The sequence below is a fragment of the Bombyx mori genome, chromosome 15 (genome assembly GCF_030269925.1).
Source record: "Bombyx mori chromosome 15, ASM3026992v2".
In the NCBI taxonomy this organism is placed as follows: Eukaryota; Metazoa; Arthropoda; class Insecta; order Lepidoptera; family Bombycidae; genus Bombyx; species Bombyx mori.
The window spans coordinates 11,664,786-11,690,795 of record NC_085121.1 but is presented as its reverse complement, the minus strand read 5'-3'; the positions used below and the strand labels follow the sequence as shown (position 1 = coordinate 11,690,795).

Here is a 26,010-nt window from a genome sequence, read left to right as displayed (position 1 = left end):
AAGTATTATTTTTCTGCCTCAGACTAGGTGGGAAGACGCTTTCATGGCTATTGTAACCCAAAGAAACGAAATTACGATTGACGCGCCTGATTGATGCAATTGATGCCTTGAGCCTAAGATGCAGGTATAAGTCTCATTATATTGGACCAACGGTCGTTTGAACCGGAACGCGTAGCAACACGAATGTATCTGCAGATTAGAAATAGACAAATCGGTTACACGTCGCATATGTTCATAATATACCTACCCTCTCACCCGCCCTCGTTAGTAGTGGAAGGTATGATGGGAAAGAATTAAGCCGAAATAAAGTTTAAGGGAATGACAGGGAAAAACAGTACAAACCGTGATTCCATCATGGAATCTGGTAAATTGTACTTCTTATCCCAAACACATCACGTTTGGGCTTGGTTAAATCATAAACGCAGATATCCTAGGCAGGACCTCGCTAGTCAAACAGTAAAAATCAATACTTTGGATTAAACTTTGAACTTTGATACTCTGAGCATAGTGCGGGAATGTTTTTTATTGACTTAAGCTGCCAAACATTATAGGGGCGTGTTGTTGGCCCATATCCATTGATCACCGTCTTACCTATTTCTGCTACGAACAATACTGCTTTTTTTGTCCCTACCTATTCGCTGGTAGCCTAAGAGGCTATTCCAGCTACGCCCGGACAGGTAGGTGAGCTCACGTCATGACGAAACCTATGCAAGGTTTGTTTTCACCCTGTTATGAAGGGACAATTTACTTCGCTTGCATATCATGGGAGAGAGTCGAACGAGTAGAAACGCGGTTCGGTCGCGTACTGACTTAGAGCCCGAATGTCACCCTTCTGTCGAGGGTGACGCCTAGATACTTAGCCTTCGAAGCCAAAGATTTTAATGGCGGTAATGGAGTTATCGCGCCTAATTGGTGACGAGATACTAGCAGCAGTGTCGGGAGGATGACCCCTTTTGAAGAGCATAGCTGTGCTTTTCGTGAGGTTGATATCAATGCGCCACTTCCGGAACTAGCTACTGTCCTAAATTGGTGGCCGCGATCTGGAGTTTACTATGCATGAACGATATCTTCCTGCTCGAGTAGTAAATAGCCGTATCGTCCGCGAAAAGGGCTAACTAGGTCGCCCGTAACCGGGGTATGTCTTTAATAAATAAGCTACACAATAAAAGGAAGAGAGTGGAGCTTTGCGGGATTCCGGTTGAGATATGTCGCGTGAGAGAGCGAGTTCCCTCGACTTAATACCGAAACGAACGGTTCGACAAGAAGTCTCGTATGATGAACACGAAACTGTCTGGCACGCCCATGTTATACAGTCTTTTTTTTTTTTTTTTTTTTTTTTTTATTGCCCTTGTAGGCAGACGAGCATACGGCCCACCTGATGGTGAGTGGTTACCGTCGCCCATGGACTTCAGCAATGCCAGGGGCAGAGCCAAGCCGCTGCCTACCGCTTAATACTCTCCACAAGCCTCGTTTGAAGAAGGACATGTCATAGCGCTCGGGAAACACCGTGGAGGGGAGCTCATTCCATAGCCGGATGGTACGTGGCAAAAAAGACCTCTGGAAACGCACTGTGGATGACCGCAGTGGCTCCAGGTAGTATGGATGAACTCTACTCCGGTGGCGGGCGGTGCGATGGTAAAAACGAGATGCCGGTATCATCTCGAACAATTCCTCAGAGCACTCCCCATGGAACATACGGTACAAAATACAGAGGGAACCGAAGTCCCTCCGCAGACCCAGAGGTTCCAAACGATCCGTGAGACCGGGATTATCGACAATCCGAACGGCCCTCCTCTGTATGGAGTCAAATGGAAGAAGCTGGTATTTGGGAGCCCCGGCCCAGAGATGGGAGCAGTACTCCACGCGAGGCCGGACTTGTGCTTTATAAAGCAAAAGCCTTTGTCCAGGCGTGAAGTACCGCTTCGCTCTGTTGAGGACTCCCAGCATTTTGGACGCCAACTTGGCTTTGCCTTCCAAATGACTCCGAAACTGGACATCGCTCGAAATGTCGACCCCAAGTATCCCAATACTCTCGGAAGGTTGCAGGGATACTCCTTGGAATTGCGGCGCCATGACAAAGGGGTCCTTCTTCGCAGTGAACGCGCAAACTTGTGTCTTTAACGGGTTGAATTGAACCAAGTTCAATTCACCCCATTTGGAGACTCGCCCCAGAGAGTTCTCCACTTCAGACACAAGTTTTGATCGTCTCTCTTGCACCACGCTCCGAGAGAGACTCTGATGGCCGATATATCGCGCATCCCCCGTGCTGTCATCCGCATAGCAATGCATGCCATCAATAGACAGCATGTCATTGATATACAGGATGAAAAGCGTGGGGGAGAGCACCGAACCTTGTGGAACGCCAGCGTTAATGGTCATGGTATCAGAACAGTCACCGTCTACAACGACCGTGATGCTCCGCCCATCCAAAAAGCTAGCGATCCACTTGCAGAGACCCTCGGGGATTCCGTAAGATGGTAGCTTCGACAGAAGTGCCCTATGCCAGACCCTGTCGAAGGCCTTCGCAATATCAAGGCTCACAGCAAGAGCCTCGCCCTTGCTCTCCAAGGCTTCAGCCCACCTGTGAGTAAGGTATACAAGAAGATCGCCAGCTGAGCGACCGTGACGGAAACCGTACTGTCGGTCACTGATCAGCTGGCGATCCTCCAGATACTTCAGGAGTTGTATATTAATTATTCGCTCCATCACCTTGGAAAGCAAGGAAGTTATCGCGATAGGCCTGTAGCTCGATGGGTCCGACCGGTCACCCTTCTTGGGGATAGGGTGGACGTGGGCAGTCTTCCATGAAGACGGAACCCTGTTAGTGCAATAAGAGTGGCGATACAAACGCGTTAGCGCAGGCGTCAGCTCAGGGGCGCACGTTTTCAGAACCACTGCAGGGATGCCGTCTGGCCCGCTCGACTTATGGACGTCCAGGAGTCGGAGTTCCCGCCTGACTGCACACTGTGTAAAGCAGATCTCCGGCAGGGAACTATCACACCGGAGGATGTTCGGTGGTGTGGCACCCCCGTCGTCCACAGTCGAGTTCGAGGCGAAGAGTTTGACCAGAAGGTCAGCCTTCTCTTTCGCACTATGGGCCAGACTGTCATCGGACTTGCGTAGTGGTGGGAGACTAGACCTGCAAAAGTTACCTTCTGCAGCTTTGGCGAGCGACCAAAAAGCACGGCTCCCAGAGGGATAGCTCTTCAGTCGCTCGCCAATTCTAGCAACGTGCTCCGATTTCGCCCTGGCAATAACCTTCTTGTAGGACCTGGAAGCGGCGTTATATTTCCGCCTTTCCTCTGAGATGTTAGGATCCCGACGTCTCCTAGCATCATCCCATGCAACGTATGCGGACCGCTTGAGGTGTGCAGCATCCCTGCTGGCATTGTTATACCAGGGTCTGCTGCGACCCCCAACGGGCACTTCAGAGGAGGGAATAAACAATTCCATCCCCTGGAGCACCACGTCTTTAAGACGGTCCGCACAGACGTCAGGATCAGCAGAGGAAAAGCAGAACCGCCCCCATGGGTAGGATGCGTAAAACTCACGCAATCCATCCCAATCTGCTGACAAATACTGCCAAACTCTTCGATACCTGGTCGTCGTTCGACGACTAGGACGAGAGAGTGGTGTGGCAGCACGGATAAGGCAGTGATCAGACGATCCAAGTGGAGCGTCGACCACCACACTGTATCCGGCTGGATCGGTGGTCAGCAGAAGGTCCAACAGAGAAGGCTCGTGCCCCTCAATATCTGGGACACGGGTGGGCTGTGTCACCAGCTGGGAGAGGCCGTAGGCCAAGGCGAAATCGTAGGCAGTCCGACCCGGGAGGTCAGTGGTTCTGGACCCCAACCACTCTTGGTGATGAGCGTTAAAGTCTCCAAGAACCACCACCTCCGCAGATGGGTACTGCTCAAGCACGCGGTTAGTCCCCTCTTGCACATGCTCTATCAGAGCTGAACCTGCATCACTGCTGTGGGACCTGTACAGGCACGCGTAGACTCGGGTACAGCCCCCGTGATCTACGCGCAGCCACAAGAGGGACAGGTCCCGTTGTTCGAGGCTTCGTAGACGGCGACAACAGACATCAGCCCGGACGAATACACACACCCCGGCTTTACGCAGGAAGTTGTGCTCCAATACGTAGCCGGGGTATTCAAGGTACGAAGTATCATCCGGAGCAGATATCTGCGTCTCCGTCAGAAAAAGAAGGGCAGGCTGCGCCGTCTCAAGATGGTGGTGTACGGCGTCGAGGTTGCTATGTAGACCCCTTACATTGCTGAAATCCACATTAAATGTGGAATGGGGAGTCGCCGACAAAACCCTTTTCCTTTTTCGAACTTTCATTTTTTTATTTTTTTATTTTTTTATTTGGAGAGTGGGATTGGGCGGGGTAGGATGTTCGAGGCGAAATCGTGACAATACCTGAATAAAGCGCGGAGCACAGTACGTGCTCGACCACGGGTTGCGTGAGCGACTGACGCAGGGCATGGAAGGGCCCCCAGTCCACCCTGCGTGCGATCGCTGGGATCCACTCCGGTCTCCGACTCCGGCACGACGACCGCACGACAGGATTTTACACCGGTTGGCGGGACAGCTTCCCGGGGCGGAGTTTAGTAGTGACACCCGGGTTCAGGTCCCCAACTGACCGGCGGGCGGCGGCGAACACCGTTTCACTGGGTCTCCCTATACCCCCGTCAGACAATCACGTCCCGCGAGCTCACACGCACGTCTGCTCCGCATGTTCCAGGTATCGCCAAGATTCACCCCCAACAAGGAAGAGGAAAGGGTAGGAATAACACTGGCTCTCCAACCCACACGCCGGAACACAGCTAGGCTATTTGGCGGCGGACTCTAGTTGGAGGGTGGTCGCCAGCCAGTCGGACAAGTCCTACCACCGATTATGTATTCGGCTCCCGTTTTGCACCACCCAGGGGTTACTTGTAGGGAATCGCGGGTTAAACCTACGGAAGCGGGAAGCAATCAACCCCCAATTAAATCGTTGTTCCAGACTTTGTCGAACGCCTTCGCGATATCGAAGAAGAGGGCTCTCATGGGGACGGGTCTGCGTCTATTTAGCCCTACTAAGAATTGCTCCGTGACGCGGTGCACTTGCTGAATGCACGAGTGTTTCGCGCGGAATCCGAACTGTTCGTCAATCATGATGCCTTTTGAGGTTATGAAGTCCCAGAGGCGTTTGCGTAATAGTCGCTAGTATAATTTGCCAATCATTGGGAGGAGGCTGATCGGGCGGTAACAATACTGCGTTTTGGTCTAAAACGTTAGATCGTCGTGTGCGGACGAATTATAGTTGCGCTATTTTTCTGGGCTAAAACTAGATAGGCAGTCTTGAAGTCGTCGTGGCCTAAAGGATAGGACGTCCGGTGCATTCGTGTTGAGCGATGCATCGGTGTTCGAATCCCAGGCGGGTACCAAATTTTTCTAATGAAATACGTACTCAACAATTAATGTTCATGATTGACTTTCACGGTGAAGGAATAATGTCGTGTAATAAAAATCAAACCCGCAAAATTATAATTTGCGTAATTACTGGAGGTAGGACACTCTTATGAGTCCGCGTAGGTAGGTACCACCACCCTGCCTATTTCTGCCGTGAAGCAGTAATGCGTTTCCGTTTGAAGGACGAGACAGCCGTTGTAACTATACTTGAGACCTTAGAACTTATATCTCAAGGTGGATGGCGCATTTAATTTGTAGATGTATATGGGCTCCAGTAACCACTTAACACCAGGTGAGCTGTGAGCTCGTCCACCTGTCTAAGCAATAAAAAAAAAAGAAGGCAATTAGTAGATCTCCCGATCGATTCTAGTGGGAAAAACAACTGCCTGATACATTTTGGCTATGGGCCCTTACTAGTATTCCAAAATAGCCCCGCTAGGTAGGGTCGTGTATTCATTCAATTAAGCAACGTTAAAGCAGTTTTCGTCTCTTAACAAGCACGAAACTTAACAAATTCTGTATCTATACTATTTATTATTATTATGCGTTTTGATTTCCGCAGGCCCGTAAAGTTAAATAATTAAATCTGACATTAATGCACAACACGTATCAGACACTGATCCAATAGTACACCACTATACGTATACACAGACGTTGAAGAACCTTCCTGTGATTATAAAGAGGAGGGGTTGTAGGGGTGGTCGACTGTTGTGAGCTACCCACGCCCACGCTCGGCACCCCGCCCCCCGCCATCGCGGCTTCTCCCTCCTTGTTCAGTTGCACGCCTCCAGCCATCTAAGTAGAACGTGTACGCGTCATGTTGTATAACCTGACAGCGCTCCTCAACTTGAATCTCGAACTCCTTCGGTTCGTTGCATAAATGCATGGACCACTGTAGATGCTTACATGCACATCATCGTCCATCTATCATAATGTATATCGATAGTTGCCATTCAAATCGCTCTCATCGGTTAGCCTTGTCACTGTAATAAATGAGGTGTTTAGCGAAAAGCCATAGCAAAACAAAAATCATATGTTTTGATAGTCGCATTAATGAGTGATGTCGCGAATTATATTTAGTTATTCAAACGTTATATATTTCGACGAAGTTTTCATGTCATTCAATTTTAGTTATCACAATAAATGATCTGTAGATTAAAAGGGTTGCGGTCCTCTAAAACTATAATTGTGTAGCAATTCGAAAGCCGTTTTATGTTTAATCAAATCCGTGCTTAATATGTTCGATTTGAAGTTGGAATGTTTCACAAAACAGCTGATTGGTACTCCCACGTTGGGCGCCATTTGATATCGAGCAAGCGCGAAAGCAAGGTCGTTCGTATTGAACGGTCAATTACCGCCCAGACTATAGTGGTCGATAGTTGCTCAAATCAACGGCTAACACTTAATTTTTATTTATCCGAAAATAAAGTAATTTCATGATGAATATATAAGAGGACCTAAAAGGTTTTATTAAATAAAATTTTACCATTGTTACTTAAAGAGTAAGTAATAAGTTCGCAGTAGTTGCTCAGTATGCGTCCATGCTACATTTTTGTGCAGTACCCACGTACCTACATATCTCTACAACCGCAGAATGATGAGTCTAACAATATTGCATTAAATAATAAAATAAAAAAGTACAATTTCAAAAAGAGATTCTAGGACCTTCAATTCCAACAATCGAAGCAGAGTTAGTGAAATTACCTATATATATTTTTACGTGAAATGGTGGTAATCAAAATACTTTTATGCATAAAAACGTTGTAGAATTAAAAACGAACGTGATGAGATCTTGCATAAGTTAGGAAAAAGCTTCTGGAAACTTCTGTATCGTTAGTGTTTACATGTTTTGGTTAAAAAAAATGAAAAGCAACCTTGGTTGATTTCGGGAATCAATTATTAACCAAAAATAATTAAATAGTAAGATTTGATGTCTGTTGTAGATGGATTAGGCACTTTTCAAGTCTGCAATAGTCCTATATCTACTGGATCATAAATGTATCAACGAGCTTAAGATAAAAAAGGGGAAGACGCCACTTTAAAAAAAATATCTTGACGATAATTGTCAAAAGAACTAGTTAATGCTGTTACTGATAGCTTTGTATGGAGCGTTTAGCTTGGGTTTGTGTGGTGTAAGTTTCTTTTTATTTAGTTTGATTGTCCAGATGCGTATGTCTTGTTGCCAAGGTTACCGGGCGGGTGCGATCAGCTGGACTTACGTAAGGTGAGCTGGGACGGCGGGATGGTGGGGGACGCGCGAGGGGTTGCCTGTTAGGGCCGATCGATACCCGTCTTTGCCTCTTGCTTTCGTCGTGTTTAAAGCTTCGGTTTATTCATACTCAAATATATTTCGACATTTCGTATTAAGCACTGGGTTCTTTTTTAAATTGCAATTTGATGTTACCCTATCGATCATTTGCCACAGCTAAATATAAATTTAAATTTTTATTATCCTCGATGTAGGTATTAACGAAGAAAATGACTAATATATTAATATGGTTTGTAGTAATGACTTAGCATAGTAATGATTATGACTTGACGTTAGTAATAATGAAAACGTTCGGGAGATTATTTATTCGTAGGGAGAAAGTACTTTTTCTAAAATTTAAGAAGAAAAAGAAATTAGATAAAAAAAAATTACTTGACGAGCTGAAAAACAGTTTGCTATATTAAAATTAAAAACAATTTAATTTTTATTTTAAAATTTAATTTCATAATTTTTTTGAGGTTACGTTAAAGTAATGTAATATCAAGTCTTTTTATGAATAATAGCGGTACGTAAATGTAATAAAACATTTTTAATATATCAACAAGCCCGATCATTTTGGTTACAGATTTTACGAAACATTCCTACTTTGTGAGATATACAAAGAAAAAAACAATATATTTGAAAGAATATCATAATCTGTTGATCGTTTAGGAAAATATATATACATGATATTGCGTATTCATGATTGAAATGCCAGCCCCAAGCGGTGTGTACACGGCACAAGAAGGGACAGGTGTATAATTTATTTTTCACACGTTCGCCTAAATTTATTCCTACGCGCGTTCCCTCATTTCAAAATAATTACATACATATTTATGTATGTATGTTTGAAGTGCACATATTATGCTTTGTAACATAGCTTATCGCAAAGCAAGTGTTTTATGTACATATGTACACGCAACATGAACAATAAGATAATGACGATGTCCGATATACGAGTTTGTAATTAATTTGTTGTTTTTAAATGTGTTCGATTTTTATCGCATTTTCCTTTTAAAAGTAACGCAGTATCAACAACTGGCTTAGATTGTAACCACATAAATCATCGTTCAGTTAATGTTTTTGAAGAGATTTTGGTTTTTATTTTTTGTAAAATCAATATACATATAAACGAATTTAGTATTCGTATTGTTATTGGTATAAGACGACATATAATTGAAAAAAAAAAACGCTTTTTATACGCCTGCTCATATTATAGTCAGATCGTGTCAAGCGACGTCGAGAAACAGCGATAGTTGAGATTCATCAGGCGCACTACATAAACTTAATTAGCAGCTAACTTAATTACGAAATGTTCATGTTTCATTTAAATTAAATACATCGTTGTTAATTTTTTTAAATTTACGGATATTTTTCTTTAATTCTATTTTCAATCGGGACGTAAAGTACATTAATGGAGATATTAAATTATTATTTTTTAAATTACATCAGCTTAAAGCCAATCGGACAGTTAAATCATACAAATTTATATTTTACATTTACATGTAAACGAATTCATAGAGTTTTGGGGTATTGCCAAAAAAAACAAACAACACGACAAAGTAGTATTATATAGCGACTCACATTATTATACGAGTAGGGTCACGTAACACATGTTAATGTATTTTAACTAGCATCATTCAATGTACTTTTTATAATACCTAACAACTAAGTCATCACCATTCACGGCTATGTTGCGTCTCAGGCTACGAATAAGAATATCATTATGATTATTTCAAACTCAGCCCGCTTTGCTTCCTTTATTTATGTCGCTTTTGGTGTTCTGTTATGTTGCAGTCCCCGTTTCAGTGGTTCACGGTGCAGTGGTGTGATGTAATTGTGGTAAAAGCTGTGTGTGTCGCGATGTCGTCACCGGCGCGGGCACCGCCACCACCGCCCACAGTGCCGGCAGGCGCGGGCGCTCTGCCCCCCGGGCCGGGACCCTCGAGGCAACGATCCTTTAAAGACAGACTACGGGAAGGCATCACCAGCCCCTTCCAATGGCAGTAAGTAATACTTCGCTATGTATAGTATGCTACTTGCAGGTTTGAACAGAATCCAGATGCAGGAGTACTCCAGAATGATTGTACCTAAAACGCTGCGCTACTGCATGAACAGCATATTTTATAGCTTTGGTATCACGGCTTCTATTAATTCTGCAAGAAACGGCATTGAAATCTTCGTAACAATAGAGCATCATTATACAACTTCTACATGATAAAACAATGGATACGACTCATTACTATCGTGGTATATAGACAGTTTTAGGACTTATTACCTAATGACCAGTCACTGATATACAATTCTGTATTTTTCCTTTAAAATATTTGTTTTATCTGAATGCTACTAAAGGAGAATGACCAAAAGTCGTCTAGCAAAGTTGCATGTTGCAGAATCAAAATAACTTCTATACAATAGTTTCTTATTTTTTACAATAAATTTCACTACAGAAATGTTTTGTACAGGACCGGAATTATGATTTTAAGATTAATAGTAAATCAACAATTGTTCGCATCATTTCCGTATTAAAGCCATGACGTTTCGTTCTTTCTATTTAGACAGATTACTCATGCATGAGTTTTTAGACTCAATCATCACAAAAATGATATCAAAATCTTGTACCGTTGAATAACTAGGTATATTATAGGTATTCTTATATTATATTTTACAATGTATTGAATTATGATTTTATCATTAAGTTAAAATAATTCTTTTTCTGTGTTCCGTTTCACGCAGACGCAACTGTCAAGCTACATGATATTATTGTCGATACCCGTAGACGAGCCGGCGATGCGAGTGCTGCGACACAGCAAGCGGTCATACGTTTTTATGTACCTAAAAGTGTTTTATTACGCCAGGACGTTTATATGTTTTGTTTATGAACTCTTGAGTCTTCTGTAATTCTTTAATCAAGTTGATGCTTGAGCCTCTGATAATGAGGAGAAATCGGTGTGTGAAAACTATGATTAATATGTTTTGTTTGTGGGCTTAACATTATTTATAGGTTATGTCCGTTTTGGTCTAATTACTTGAAAACCCGGTTTATTATGGGGAAGCGAACACTTTTATTCAATAATATATAAAGCGTAGTCTATAATAAATAAAGATTTATTGTGCAACAACTTAAGAGGGAATTCCATACATATGTGGTCACTGTCCTTTAATGTCGATAATATATTCGTCCGTACCCCAACTGCATTAGTATCCGTCTATGTACCAGCTGTACGCATTCTTAAAATTAATTAATGAATCGCGCCATTGATCTGTTCGATAGATGACCAGGCTCCAGTCATCTATCTTTGATAATGAAATCTGCCATTCAAGTTGTTTTTTATGCGGCGCGGCATACACATTGTGATTTTTAGACCATGCATCTACTCGACAATAATAATAAAAACCAGTCTGCAGGATTCGAACACCGGCAAAGCGTCACCGCTCGATAAGAGAACACCCAGGCGTCTTATCCTTTAGGCCACGTCGACTTCGTAATGTATCTAAAGAACTTAAATTGCCGTGTGCATTTTATATTTTAAACAAATAATCAAGTAGGAAATGACTGCCTTTAAGCGTAAATAGAACTTCCTTTGACATTCTGTGACAACTCAATAGTACCATATCGAGTCAGCAACATTAATCGAATACCTTATACACATATTCACTTGTGCACGTTTTTAAAACTGATAGGTCATAATTCATAAACATTGTAGACTTGTTTATCCGTCAAGCTCTACTTTTCTGTTCAGTTCTAGAAAGAAATTTAGATCATCGAATGTTTGATAGATTATCAAAGTTAGAATTATTACGTATTACATACATTATTCGAGCTAAAATAAAGAGTGGGGATGGTACGCATTGGTATTTATAATTGAAATTAGTTTTTATTTATTGCCCTTGTAGGCAGATGAGCATACGGCCCACCTGATGGTGAGTGGTTATCGTCGCTCATGGACATCAGCAATGCCAGGGGCAGAGCCAATTCGCTGCCTACCGTAGTTTTACGGTGTAATCACGACTTTTTTATTATCATGATGTTCTATCGGACGTTTTGAATACTTTACATTTTTCGTTCAATTCACGGGCGATATGCATTAGTGTCTGTATGCATTTTACAATTCTACACCTTTGATGTGTAAACATTTTTTTTTAAAACGCTTTGTATTTAGAAAAAAAATTGTATGAGTCAAACTGACACGCTCCGGATATTTGGTGTTATTGATCCCTACACTTAAATTTCGCATTTAATTTCCTTATTTTTGACATTACTGGTCTTCAGAGCTGATGAACTAAAAAAAATTTTGTTTTTCCGCCCACTGAGTTTCTCGCCTGATTTTCTCAGTGGGTCGCGATTACGATCCGATAGTATATTCTGCGAAGCGCTTCTATCGCTTGGACTGGTGTTAGCAAATTCTCTCAGTTTGAGCCCATGAGCTTACTTACCTGTCCGGAAGTAGCTAGAATAGTTCCTTTGGCTACTAGCCAATGGGTAGGAAAAAAGAAAAAAAAACAAAAGTTTTCAAAGTAACTATCATGGAAGGGTGAATGCGCTTCAAATGTTAGTGACTCGTGACTTTTACAGGAACCTAAAGTCGTGACTGACCTGTAGTGCAAAGTCATTGCCCGTTTTGACACCTGAATTCGAAGAGCCAACACTGTCAACTAAATTAAAATCATGTATTGTGAAATGTGCGTCCCCGCTAACTAGACCGACCTAATATTTTGGCGACAGTAACATTATGATTGGAACTTGTCTCATTCTCGGAGATCCTAGGGGTACTCTTGGAATCGGATTATTCCAGACCTTTATTATTTTTTTATTCGTTTTTTTTTACCGTCTCGCCACGTTTATGTCCATCATTTGACCAGTTATGAAAAGAGTCCTTAGTAGTAGGCAGTGTCCAATGTCCGTGGAGTACAATACCTGTATATCTGTTAAAAATAACTATTATCACTCATATTAAATCTCTTGTGGCCAGCTTAAAAATGAATACCCGGATTGTTGAATTTTGAAATGATATGGCTTAATAAAATTTGATCTTTGTGTTTTTCAAGTTCTGTAACGCCCCTAATTTTTTTAAATGAATTGTCGTTTTATTGCGTGTTCGGTTTTCAAACAATTTTGTAGAACCATGTCCTATAAACAGCTTAGTATTTTTCACGAAATTATTCACGGTCACGAACAACTTCATGATTGCCTTTTTGTTTTCCTTTTGGTTAATGTATAGAAATTCCCCTAACAATTTATTTTATTAAATTTAATAATCCAATACAATTTTAGTAGAAGTTTGGTAGACTGCACTTAAGTCCAATAAATACAATGAGATAGGTTGTAATGTAATTGATTATACAGGAGTGATGATGAGAGATAAAAGTAGATTGGCAGCAGAATTTCCTTCAGAAAATCCTTTTATTTTGCTCTGATTATTCGAAATTCCATTAAGAAAAGACATAAAAAATGTTAAACGTGTCTGCCTATTGCAATCAAGTGCTCTGGCGTAAGGGGAAGGATATTATTTATTCCAGTTGTAAATTGTCTTTTCATTTGCTTAAAAAAAAACTTTCCTAGATTTCTTATTTTTTGCAGTACTTGGATTTTGCATTCGGTTTCGTGACATTCGAAATGTGTTGAAATGACTGAAATATTTTTGTTTATTATTTAAAACGCATTAACATTTTATATTAATTGCAATGACGCATTTGAGAATGAGTCTCCGGCCTCACAAATATTTGCGTTGTGCAACATTAGATAGAGAATTTCGGCTGTTTACATTACCTCCACCATCTCGGTCCTTATCTTCACTCGAACGGCGTCAGACGAAGTTGGCCTTCCAGCCAAACTTGAAACTCCCCTACTTACTGCGCCCTTGTAAAGTAATTTAATTAAAAATATCTGTATTTTGGTTTCAACTTACTTAATATGTAGAGCATAACAGAAGATTTAACAATATTTAGGGTACTTTGCGTCTTGTTTTTAATTTAGTTGTTTATTTTTGAACGTCTTTGTGAGGTGAGACAGTCGTAATATAATGTAATTAAGATTTCTACCTCATGTTTTATGGCCGTATGCACGTTGTTTTATCCTTGAGCTAGGATAATCACTTTATTGAGAGGGGGTAAGGTAGTCTTGCGACTGTGGCCATGTACCGAAAAATAAAGTTGAACGATTTTAAATTGAAAATCTAACACTTTTCCTGTAGGCATAATACGACTGTGGAATTTCCTCCCGACGAATTGGAGGTCATATTTTGTGCTCGATGAAATGTTGTTTTCGCAGTATATATTCGATCATTAATCTTTAAAATAAATTGGAGCGCTGACGGAGGATTTAAATGGATTTATTTACCTACAAAGTTTCACGAAGTAAAATCAGTCAAAAGTTTGGATCTTTAGGATGAAATACTTGTGGAGCGTAAAATGAGTGAATAGATAGGAATGTAATTGCACAAAGTATTATACATAGTTAACACTTTAATAGTTAATTTAAAAAAAATACCACTTTCAATAAGAAATGTTAAAAAAAAATTAATCCAAGTTCTGGCAACGAATTTTCTTAAATATTCGTAAAGTCCTGGTATTGGGCTCGTTACAGTTGATGCATATCACGCGACGTCCTTGGCCGATATAAAACGTCTTGATGACAACGTCGCGACGTGGGAGGAGAGGGACTGGAACGTCGAGAGGAAATCTCGCTATTGTATTCTTTTGTTCGGGTTTTCCCCGAACCAGAAATTATATCGGATTGGCTTTAGCTGAACACAATCCATGTTAAAGCCCAACATGTTCATTCCGACGTATTTTGGATATGTTTGTAGTTTAGCGTTTAGTGCGGGCTTTACTTTTACTGCTTATAAAGAAATATACACGGTAAATCTATAAGGGTGAACATATCGTTACGATGTTCCATTTCTGTTTCTATATTTTCAATACATATTTAAATGTTATATGGTGGTTACTTAAATTCTTTCACATTAAACGTTGTTTCTTCTCCGGAAACGAAAGATGTATTAGTACCCGAATGTATTAATTCATGTTTTAATTCATTTCAAAATAAAGTTGTAATACTATTTGGTATAGTAGACAGAAGAACTTGTCGAGAACAGAAAGGGTTCTCAGATCGTAAATATCGTGCAATGTTAAAAACTGCAATATTTTCGCGTTAATGTTCAATCAACATTACTATTGTCTTTCTTTGTAACAGTTATGCCCTACATAAAATAAAACAAAAATTGTTTAATCGTCGTGATTATAATTTAAAAAGATTAAACTACAAGTAACTTAAGTTCGCATAATATTTTGAGCGGGGTCTGGTATCATACTGAGGTTTATTTCGACTCTGTTAACAAACATTCGTTAAAGCATTATTGTAAGACTTGAAGAATGCAACCGCATCAGTGGAAACGATACAATAACGCTTCCACGTGGTGCTTTGTTGGCGTGGAGTCGTGATGATCACGGGAGCACGAGGTCGCCTCTATATTGTAGGCAGGTAACCGTGTCGTCACGCGTGGCCCGTAACACAATATACATCTCATTGTAGTCCAGTTACTGCGTACAAATCGATTTCACACCAGAACGTTTTGGACAGGTAAATCCGTGGCTATTTTCCCTTTCACATTTACATTTCAATAAAGCAGGTTTATTGGACGCGGTGATGCAATAAAATGATTACGGTTCCTTGTTCGCTGTAATGTGTGTATCAGCCGATCAATTCATGGAAACTAAAATGTCGCGTATGATTTTTCGATATTCATTTGTAATTGATTACGAATCTATTTGATTACGAATTTCTCAGAAAATCGTAATCTCCGTATGAATTTGTGAGATTCACTGACAGACATCACGTCGGCGAAAGTGTGCGTTATTTTAGCGCTTCCTAAGAAAAATGGCGGTTTTATATGCAAATTTAATAAGTCGCTATTATTAATTACTTATTGGAATAAAAGGTATTTGGGACTGGCGGAAGTCAAGGTTGACGAGTATTCCGGATCGCCTTGCTCTATGGCAGACAACAGGGATGTAGGTTCGGTCGTGCTTATACGGGACTGATAGATAGGTATAAGGCGTGCCTTATTTTACTACTTGAATCTTCTCTTCTACTTTCGTAAACTACTAGCATACGAACAGTATTGTTCACAATTTAGGATAAAGTTCCCCTGGACCGCGACCTGATTGATATCCACTGTTTCACCCACTTAGCCCATACTGAAGAAGCGCACTCATTTGTCTGGTTACTACAGGGCAATATCTACAATTTTAAAGTGGTAATTAGCTCAACTATTCGGAAAAATAATTTATAACATCCAATGCAAAACATCATCAAATTTAAATTAGCAGGCTGATTGCTTGAATATTAACTTCCAAACTTTTGAATTCCTCATCACATTATAATGTCGGTACTAAATGTACGCAGTTAATTGAATAGGACTATCTCTCGGAACGAATATGGAAGGAAAAAAGCGACGTTTATAATTTTTTTGACATTCTCGTTTTTCACTGTTTTCCTCGTATCTCGCGATATTGCGCAGAATGTTTTGATAACAGATTGTGACACCAAATGATAGTGCGCAGACGAGCCCCCGACTGCGTGTTTGTCTCATACTTGGCTCATGTCTGACAACCCAACTGAGAACTATAAGATAACTTTGTTTTATTACGACTTTCCCTTTAATATGACATATGACACTCTCGAGATGTTTACGTTTATAAACAGCTTAATGCGTCAACAAAGTTTGTGATGTTGTTCTCAGGTGGAGAGCTACCGTTTGTTAGATGATTAGCTAAGCTATAGTTATCTCACCGCTGTTTAAATTATAACGTGTGCGGAATATTAAACTTGTTAAAGCATTTTTCATTGAGCGATAATGGTGGCCACACTGACATTGATGCATAAACCGTAATCCTCTGGGCTTTAGCGGTTATCGAGCAAGTTTCATGTCCAATTGAGACTTCATTCGTGCAATGCATCAGGTAGCAAGCCTAATTGAATGATTGGCGGCGGCGCCACTTTGGCATCTCTCGACTTGATACAGCGCAGACCTGCATCCCGTATACTGTAACATGTCTTATCCTTGGCCGTTAATTGCTCTCACGTCATTTCTAAGGCACAGTGCAGCCGATACATCACAAAATTTACGTTCGCTGTTTCAATTTTTCAATTCTTCAACCTTCGGTGACTATGACAACTGAAATATACGTCAACGTCGACATCAATAATCACGAGAATAAACCGCAAAGCTTTGTTTTAACCACGGTTTATAATTTTTACAAATGCTATATTATCCACTTTCTTGCTTTCTCTTGTTGCGGTAATTTTTGCACTAAATCGTCGAGGCAGATAAATAATATATAGTAATTAATCAGCTGTCGCTATCGCATCATTGGCATTGGTAATGATATCTATGATATTATGTGTTTGTTAGTGATAAATTTCCGCAGTTGATTAAATTGGTTTGCTGTGATTATAATGTATTAATTGTTTCAAAAGTTATACAGTCGAAGAAAATATTGTTTCATATGTTATAAAACATTGATTCTTCATGAATCTTATATCTTTAATATGGTATGTATAGAATATATTTCCTATAGATTAATAATTCTAAAATTAAAATTTGAACACATATAATCGTTATCTTAAAAGCAAAATGCACATGAAATACGATTCGACTAATATGTCGTTTTCTGATAAAATGTATCAGTGCATGTACTTTTTCATTTATCGACATAAATTTGTCATTGTGAATTTGTCTTTTTTTAAAATAAATTAACAATAGCTTAACAAATGGCATTGGTCTTTGGTTAATGGCTGTGTCGAATGGAGGTTCTTGGGAATTAGCGGCAATGAAAAGCATTATTATTTATGCGCTCGTTAAAAAATATTTTGTCGCTAGCGTAGACATTGTAAGAAGAAGATTCAACTAATAAATTAATATTTACGAGAAACTATAGTCTTTTGTACTGATGCATCTTTAAAAATAGCTTGTGAAATTTCAATGAGATCATCTGCCTTGAACATTATGTATTGTGTGATCGTTTGTTTTCTGTAAATCATCTGACATACATTATTGTACATAAAGAAATTATATGATATTAATATTAACCAAAACAATAAAAAAATAATCCTCAATTCCATTCGATCATTGTAACAGTGGACGTCTGTTAGCTGATGTAGATAGTAACAGGACTGGCGTATACCTATTTGTTGTGCAGGTGATACGTTCATAATCCATCGTGGAGAGGCATAACAAATGCTAGAAGACGACGATGATGTTTGGAGTACCGAAATCGAGTGAGTACTCGATCTATAATAGAGATGATAGCCGTGTTGAGCTCAAAAATATTAATTTTCCTTTGTGATTTGATAACATTCTATTTTCCACTAAGAATGACACGTGACAGTTCGTCTTACTACTATACTTCCCAGAATATATGTATATGCTACCTCGTATATCGTTGATGTGAGTAAACCTGTCAAGATAAAACGTGTTTATGCATACCGTCTTTGAGCTACTGTTTGAAGACATCTTTCTGGTTTATTAATTGTTATTTTTGTGCCAATAAAAATCTCTTTTGAAAATCACCTGATTGAATTTCATCTGATAAAGTACCACTCCGTAAAGATTAGGGCGTCGAATACTTCTTTATCGTCCAAATTTAAATTGTATTCGGTATCTGTCTCTGTGATCTTATTTGTAAGCAGGCGACGTGATGTCCTTGCTAGGGCCCCGCACTCTTATCGCTGTCACACTTACGGGCGCTCATCAAGTCATCGCTCACGTGTCACTCTCATACGAGTGTTTACCAATAGTTTTCCATGAAAAGGGTATCGACCCTATGATTCTTTGTTTCACACGCATCGATATCTAGATCGCTCCGTGTAACCGAATTTAGGTTGCGATGTGAATTAGAGTTCCTCCACTGGTATCTGGATCCAAATTCGTATTTTTGTTACAAATTTCAGTGACGTAGTTCAGTCGCCGCCTGCCAACCCCCAGCCCTCACCAGCGTGGTTGCGTCGCTCTTCCGTCGTAGCGTACGTTCGCTTTACCGCATTCTAATGAATATTCATATCACCACATAATCAAACTTGCCAACCTGAAGCTAATGGGTAAGCGACGTACAACACATCAGGCCACTGGGCCGCGTCATGAGGAATATAATCAATTTGCTTCGTCTCGTTTCATAGGTCATCGATTTTAATGACATGTGTCGTGATATCCTGCAGTTTTCAGTTTGGGTATTGTTATAATTTTGGATTCTTATATTGATGTCGTTTTGAGTATTCTTTGTGGTGTAATTTTAATAATTGCAATATGGAGAAAGTGTGTGTGTGTGTGTGTGTGTTTATATGTCTCTAATAAACATTACCTTGTACCTCATATATAGAATGTTCTATAAAAGTGCTTGCTGTTTTTCATATTTTCATTTCATTTCATAAATTCTACAATTTTTTATTTTGCTTTGACGACAACTCACGCATTACATTTTTTGTCAATATCTATGACACGTTATCTTTCGAATTAATGAGTTTCGATCTCTTTTGTCTATTTAAAATTAATGCTGAAAATATTGAAATTTCTCTTACATTTCCCATTAACGGTTAAGCGAAGATGTTTGACACCAAAATGTGAATGTGGCTATCCACCTAGATGCCCAATATTCTATCGGCAAAAGGAACTACATAGTAATGATATTAAAGTTGATGTGACGCTCCACACTTGAAGGCTCCGTGTAATATTTGTCTATTTTGTTAGAACTGAAAACACACATACGAGACGAGTGCAACCTGACCCGTAAACCAAATAATATATACCTATGATGCTGTTTCACAATACTGGCAGTTTAAAACGTAATTTATGTATGGCTGGCAATAAATTTTGAATTCAACTGAATTTTATTAAAGAAATATGGAGTTCTATTTTTAAATTTAGACAGTGGAGCTCGGGAATCTTCAGACAGCCTTGGTTAATCATTCGTCCCCGCCGCTTCTAAACGACAAGCCCGGTCTCATACGACACAACAGATGTTCTCTCAGCTACAAGAGTTAGGGTTGAAAGTTTTGCGTCATCCCCCGTACCGCAACCAAAACTTGCGCCGATAGACTTCTACTTTTTCCAAAGTCTGGATAACTTATTGGCAAGGAACATTAAATACCGAAAGGCAGTACACAATTCCTTTGAAAAGTTTGTTGGCATCCGTACATCTGTCTGCATATTTTAACTGATAGAAAAAAATAAAAAAAATACATCTTTCTGTACACGAAATGGAAATTTCGTAGATAAACAACCCAATATCATTAAACACGACAGTGAATCCGTACTATCCGTGACTATGTCATTGAATGATATTCATTATGTGATGATCATAACGCTTTCCAGTTCGAAGTATTGTAGGCGTCTTAGCTAAAAAATAAAATAAAATAGTGACATGTCTGATTATAACATTGACTATTAGTATCCTCATTTATTTTTGTACTTATTGGGTAAACAGAAATGAGACAGTTTATTAATGTTCGTGTTTGCATACCCTTACGACATGTTTGTAATGAAAGCTGAGATATGATTACGATTGTCAACACTATCACATTGTAATGCGCAGTAGCACACGAGAGCAGAAAAAACAACTAAATGTGCGATAACTAATTACATAAATAAATAATATATGTTTACAGACATCCGAGTAAGTGTGCGTGCTATAGTTTTTATTAAGAAACTAGATGATGACCGGGCTTTGCTCGTTTTTTTTTTTATAAAGCCATCATGTTGTGTCTTTAAAGCGGTTAGTTGCCCTCAATTAAGGAAAATAGTATTATTATTCGCCAATAGATGTCGGGAAGAGTTGATTATTGAAAACACGAATAAAACAACATTTTCTGAAAATAAATCGTAGCTAGATCGATTTATCGCCCCCGAAATCCCCTGTATACTAAATTTTATGAAAATCGTTGGAGCCGTTTCCGAGATTCAGGTTATATACATATATATATATATATATTAATATACAAGAATTGCTCGTTTAAAGGTATAAGATTCTTGTACGCAAGTGTTATTTATTAAGAAATTGTTAATTGGGTATAAAATGACATATCTGTTTATACTGTGGTTCCTGAAGTTGTTATATGAACATTTTATAGTTGAAATACATCAGTAGTAGATATATTGTAACATAAATAAAATAAAATTAGTAAACAAAGAGCTTCTTAATGGATGTTTAAATAAAAACAGTTGTAAAAACTACTCGAATTAATATTCATTTGTATGCATTCATATGTAATTAATTCAATTCGTTGCTTAATTTGCAAAACATTACTCCGGGATCTTAATTTGTGAATTAAATGCTATAACTTTTTGTTGCATGGATGGATAAACGAATTCATGACCCGTCTGATGTTAAGTGGTTATCAAAGTTCACATACGTCACAATGTGAATACCGCCACCCACCTTGTACGTAAGCAATCACTGTTGTGCGTAATTTGGAGGCCAAAATCACTGAGTATGTATGCCCTTTAATTGACGTGCACACCAATCGGTTATACAGTTGCTCAAGTACTTGAATCAAGAGTAATAAGTAAATAATATATTAATAATATTTATGCAGACTGTCTAAATAAAATAAAATAAAAATTAACGTTGATAAATGTTTATTGAAATTTGAAAACGTTTATAAAAACGGTATTAACCCTTGTACTTAGTTTATTTTCACATATTTTACAGAAATTACTAAAAGATTTTTGAAAAAAGTACCTTATACAAATTCACAGCAAAATATTTTTAAATGGTTATTTATAAATGTTATGAAATTATTAAAAACGTTATACATGCGTGCGCTAAGACACGTTCGTATAGGACGATACCAAATATCTATAAACAAACTGCGCAATAGTCGGTATTCCGACGCTCCGCACTTTATCATTAATAGGGAGTCGATCTATCGATGGTTCACGCTCTAAGGGCTACTGCCTTAAAATTGAAATTTAATTTTCGATGACAGTCTGAAAATTCGCAAGCTACCCGAGGCGAGCTTGTTCGCCTTAATTAATGAACTTAGTAACGAGATTTTCGAAACAATGTTTTATACTGTTTAATAAAGATTTCGAACAAAATGTAATAATTAGCTGAATTTATTTCATTGTCTTTTAGACTTTGTATACTTTGGCTTAGCGACGATGTTTAAATGGAATTGACTATATTTTTAAAACGTAGACGAGAGGCTATAAATAGCTACCGTAAATGTGGATGGTGATGATGGACTCCTATACTCCCTGATATGAGATCTAAATTTCCTCCTTTTCAATCCACAAACATTGTTTCCACTTTAATGATTTCCTTTCCCCACGCCTCAATTCAAATTTACCATTCTCTGGGCTTTTTTCCCCTCGAAAATTTTTTTGGCCCTAGTGTAGTAACTAAAAGTTCGAAATTTACCGCAATATTTTAAGCTAGGTTTTACCCATGATTTCCCGCTATTCCCCTTTTAATGTCTTCCCCTTTTTCTCCCCCTATGGACGCTAATTTCCCCTCGAAATGGGAATTTCCTCTCATTGTGGAAACACTGGCCACAAAGCTTCAATTGTGCAGAAATATGCTGGGAGATAAAAGAGCACGCTCGCTACTCCTAATTCGCAAAATAAATGATGCGCCCACTAAGATATATTGTGATGTGGCTTTTTAAATGGATTATTATTTAGAAAACACTGATTGGCCATATTTCAATGAGAAGTGTTTTATAAGTAATTAAAACTGCTACGGCTTATCGTAGTGTTTTTTTTTAATTGCCATTATGTTATTTCCGTTCGGTGCGTGACCACGAAAAATGTAAAGTAATCGAAATGTCGGATTTTAATGACAATAAAAAGTAACTTTTACCTAACATTTAATTGAATATGCAATTTCGAAAAGGGCAGATGTCGCATATTTTGTCAAATACGATTTTTCATACACATGTAGTTTTGAGGCTTACCTACACCCATTTTATAATAATTCCCGTAATTTTCAATTGCTAATTAACACTAAAATATATCTCAAAAGTTAATATTTTAAGTTTTACACTGCTTTAGAAAATAATCAGTCTTTTTCATTTCCTGAACATTTACATTTTCAGAGATGTGCCCTTTTCGAAATTGCATATTCAATTATTATTATTTTTTTAATAAATAAATATTTACTAACAATCACGCCACGTTAACTGGTCCCGTGATAAGTTCGTAAAGAACTTGTGTTACAGGTACCAGATAACGGATATAAATGTAAGATTTTTATTATACACATACATATATTTAATATACATCCATAACCCTGGAAAAGACATTTATATTTATCATACAAATATCTTCCCTTGGCGGGATTCGAACCCGCGACCCCCTTGTGTAGTGACCATGTCACTTACCACTACACCAGACGGCCGTTAAAGATAAAATTATGTCTAAGACTCGCGAATATCGAAGAAAATACTATGTTTTATAAGTATATGTATTAGTTATTTTGTTTTCTGAATTGTGTTTTAATTTAACAATACATCGTGGCAAATAAAACGTAGTTTACCTATTTAAAATCCGGTCAAAAGTTACGGTGAAGGTACATTGTATTATGCTTGACCAATTTGAAACCATGACTTCTGAAACCTTGAAAGCAACAATCTTAAAATAAAATGCTTTTGTACGTTTGAAAATAAGTTTTCTAATATGTTTTTTTATTCGTTACGATTCCATTGACTTCCACATTGTATCATCAACGTTAAGTAGATATTGAAGTTACAAGTAGCCGTTTTTAACACGGAACAACTCTTAACTGCTCCGTAAATCTTTTAAAACTATGTTGCAAACATGCTCCGGCTTTATGACATATAGACAAAAGACACATTAAGCGGGTCCATGCATTTCTTGTGTTCATAATAGCGAAAGACGGTGCATGACATAAAAACCGTATGACGTCACAATGAAATGTTCAAGAGGCCGGATGAATCATGTACAACTACAGTCCGACTTGCACGTAGGCTCTCATTTTGTTTCCTTGTGCCATTATACAAATCTAGGTTGCATTACGTATCTTTAAAGATGTGTTAAATCACATTTTATTGTTCGTCATCGTAATTATCGGACGACTTGCCCTTTTTTTTATATTCATATTTTTACATTGAAGGTAATTCAAACAAACAAAACGTAAACATTAATGATCGGTTAACGGGCGTGCCTGTATAATATATTTGAAACTTATTAAGATGAAGTTATTTGTTTAGGAAATTTATTAATATATTCCTTTTAATACTATATAACTATTATATGTATGTATGTATGTGTGTATTTATGTATGTATGGATGTATGTATGTATGTATGTATATACTTTTTGTAACTTAATATAAATTTCATTGCACCTACCACTATCCACTCTGCACTACATTTGGTTGACTGGTAGAGAATGCCTTAGGCATTAAGTCCGCCAATGTAAATTTTACATGAAGTGTAATAAATAAATAAATAAAACAAACATGTACTTTTGTTTCCTGTATTCACACAAAATCTTTAATGAAACGGTCGGGATAAAGCATTTTTAGTTTAACTAATGGACCGTGACGACCTAGTTAGTTCAGTTTTGTAACAATCGGGAGAGTACCGTTGCAAATACTTTCTTCCGTCGATTGTGCCGCCCACAGACCGTTATACGCAATGCCTACCAAACTGTTATGTTTCATTAATTAGATACTTAATAATATACCTACAAGTCGATTTTAGCCACAAACTATACGAAAATTTTGATGTGTCAGGCGGGCCGTGAGCTCATCGGGAAACCTCAAAAAAATCGGAGATAAGACGCGGGAATCCTCAAGACTTAAACAAAAAAAAAAATCAAAACCACGAACAGTATATCATTAAGATACATTAGATAGAGTAGGTATTGACAATGTTCGTTTGACACGCCTATAAAAAAGAAACAAACGGGTTCATTCAATACTGTGACCTATAGGAGGAAGTTTGAATATTATGTGGCCTTGAATATATGTAAATTGCGCGATCAGGATATAAAGAGAAATTCCATGCGCAATGGCACGTGAAGGCAGCGTTGCATAATAATATAATTTTTATTAGAGAATTTATTCACCTACATACCCTATTCTCAACGCATTCGTTTTTTAAACACTTTTCGAGTTCTATTATTAATCTTTCAATGTAGAAACAGGTTTTTTGTTAATTCGTTGTTTGAATCAACTTAATAAGTTATCTTGAAAGCAGGACCGCTTTGAATATATCGTCATCGCAACGTATTAAAACTTTAAAAAGTACACCGGCTGAAGTATATAATGCGATGTTACCTTCGCCTCAGCAATTTTCTTTGCAGTTATAAATGATTTAATTCCATTTAATCGCGTTGCTGTTACCGATAACGATTACGGGTCATCAAAAGAACGATTTATGACATCGATTATTCATACCGAAAGATTTGTCGATGCAATTAAAATAGTTAGTGTAATGAATAATGTATTGATTGCCTCAAGACCATACCTTGGAGTTGTCGTTAAAGGGCAGCAGATTCATTCCAAATTCGCTCATTAAATCACGTTATATCCTGATGATTTGTGTAGCATGAAAATAAACAAGTATTGGTCTGTGTTTATAGTTTAACTGTTGAAAAAAAGATTTTAATAAACAGATTTTGCCTTATTCGTGATTTTGATCTTAATATTAAGATTATAAACACTGAGAGTACGTAAAAATTGTAGCTGTTTGATGTCGTGTGATGATTAAAAATCCCTAGTTTGTGTTGAAGGTAGATTCTGAATTCGAGTCGTGTATTTTTATTGAACAACTTTCATTCTTGGTACAAATCTTTTTATGACTTTCATAACCATTGTACATGGGGTAAAATCGTTAAGCTTGTGTTTTATCACCAAAGAGGAGTGAAGGGAGTGTGTAAATAGGGCTTTTAAAGTCAAATGATCTGTCAACTATCATTACGGTATCATTTCATAACCTCTGCTTAGGATCGCGTTTCTGGTTTATAGAAGAATCTAAAATACGAATAAAGGACCAACACGAAGAATTATACTATAAATTCTTCGCTTATACCATTGATTTGCCTTCACCCCATCCATAATGGGAGTTGAGTTTACTGCGCTCTAATCCAACTCAATGATCAGACAGATTCTAAGCATAAAGCGAAATTCAAGCAACTCAACATTCGCATAAACAAGCATTGCATCTTAACCTCACAGGAGCAATATATTTTACGATAGTCCCATTCAGTTACAGAAGACTACGAATAGTCCAAGATCCCAGGGCCCCCAGACGTCACGTATTTTCTGACGAACGAA

General features: G+C 38.4%; 1 protein-coding gene across 13 annotated transcripts in view; it reads left to right on the top strand.

Annotated features, from left to right (window-relative positions):
* The window catches only part of oxr1 (oxygen resistance gene 1), a 121,278-nt gene that overhangs the window by 5,609 nt on the left and 89,659 nt on the right, over window positions 1-26,010 (top strand). For 3 of the 13 annotated variants that reach the window (XM_062672287.1, XM_062672277.1, XM_062672275.1), the window contains exon 1: window positions 9,509-9,717. The exons of 6 other annotated variants lie outside the window; for them this stretch is intronic. In XM_062672287.1, coding sequence (XP_062528271.1) covers window positions 9,575-9,717 — 143 coding nt within the window. In that variant the 5' untranslated portion in view covers window positions 9,509-9,574. Of the gene's footprint in view, window positions 1-9,508; window positions 9,718-17,125; window positions 17,268-18,665; window positions 18,738-26,010 lie in introns of those variants that run through there. 4 more of the 13 variants (XM_062672276.1, XM_038015556.2, XM_038015558.2 and 1 more) reach the window with 4 other exon arrangements.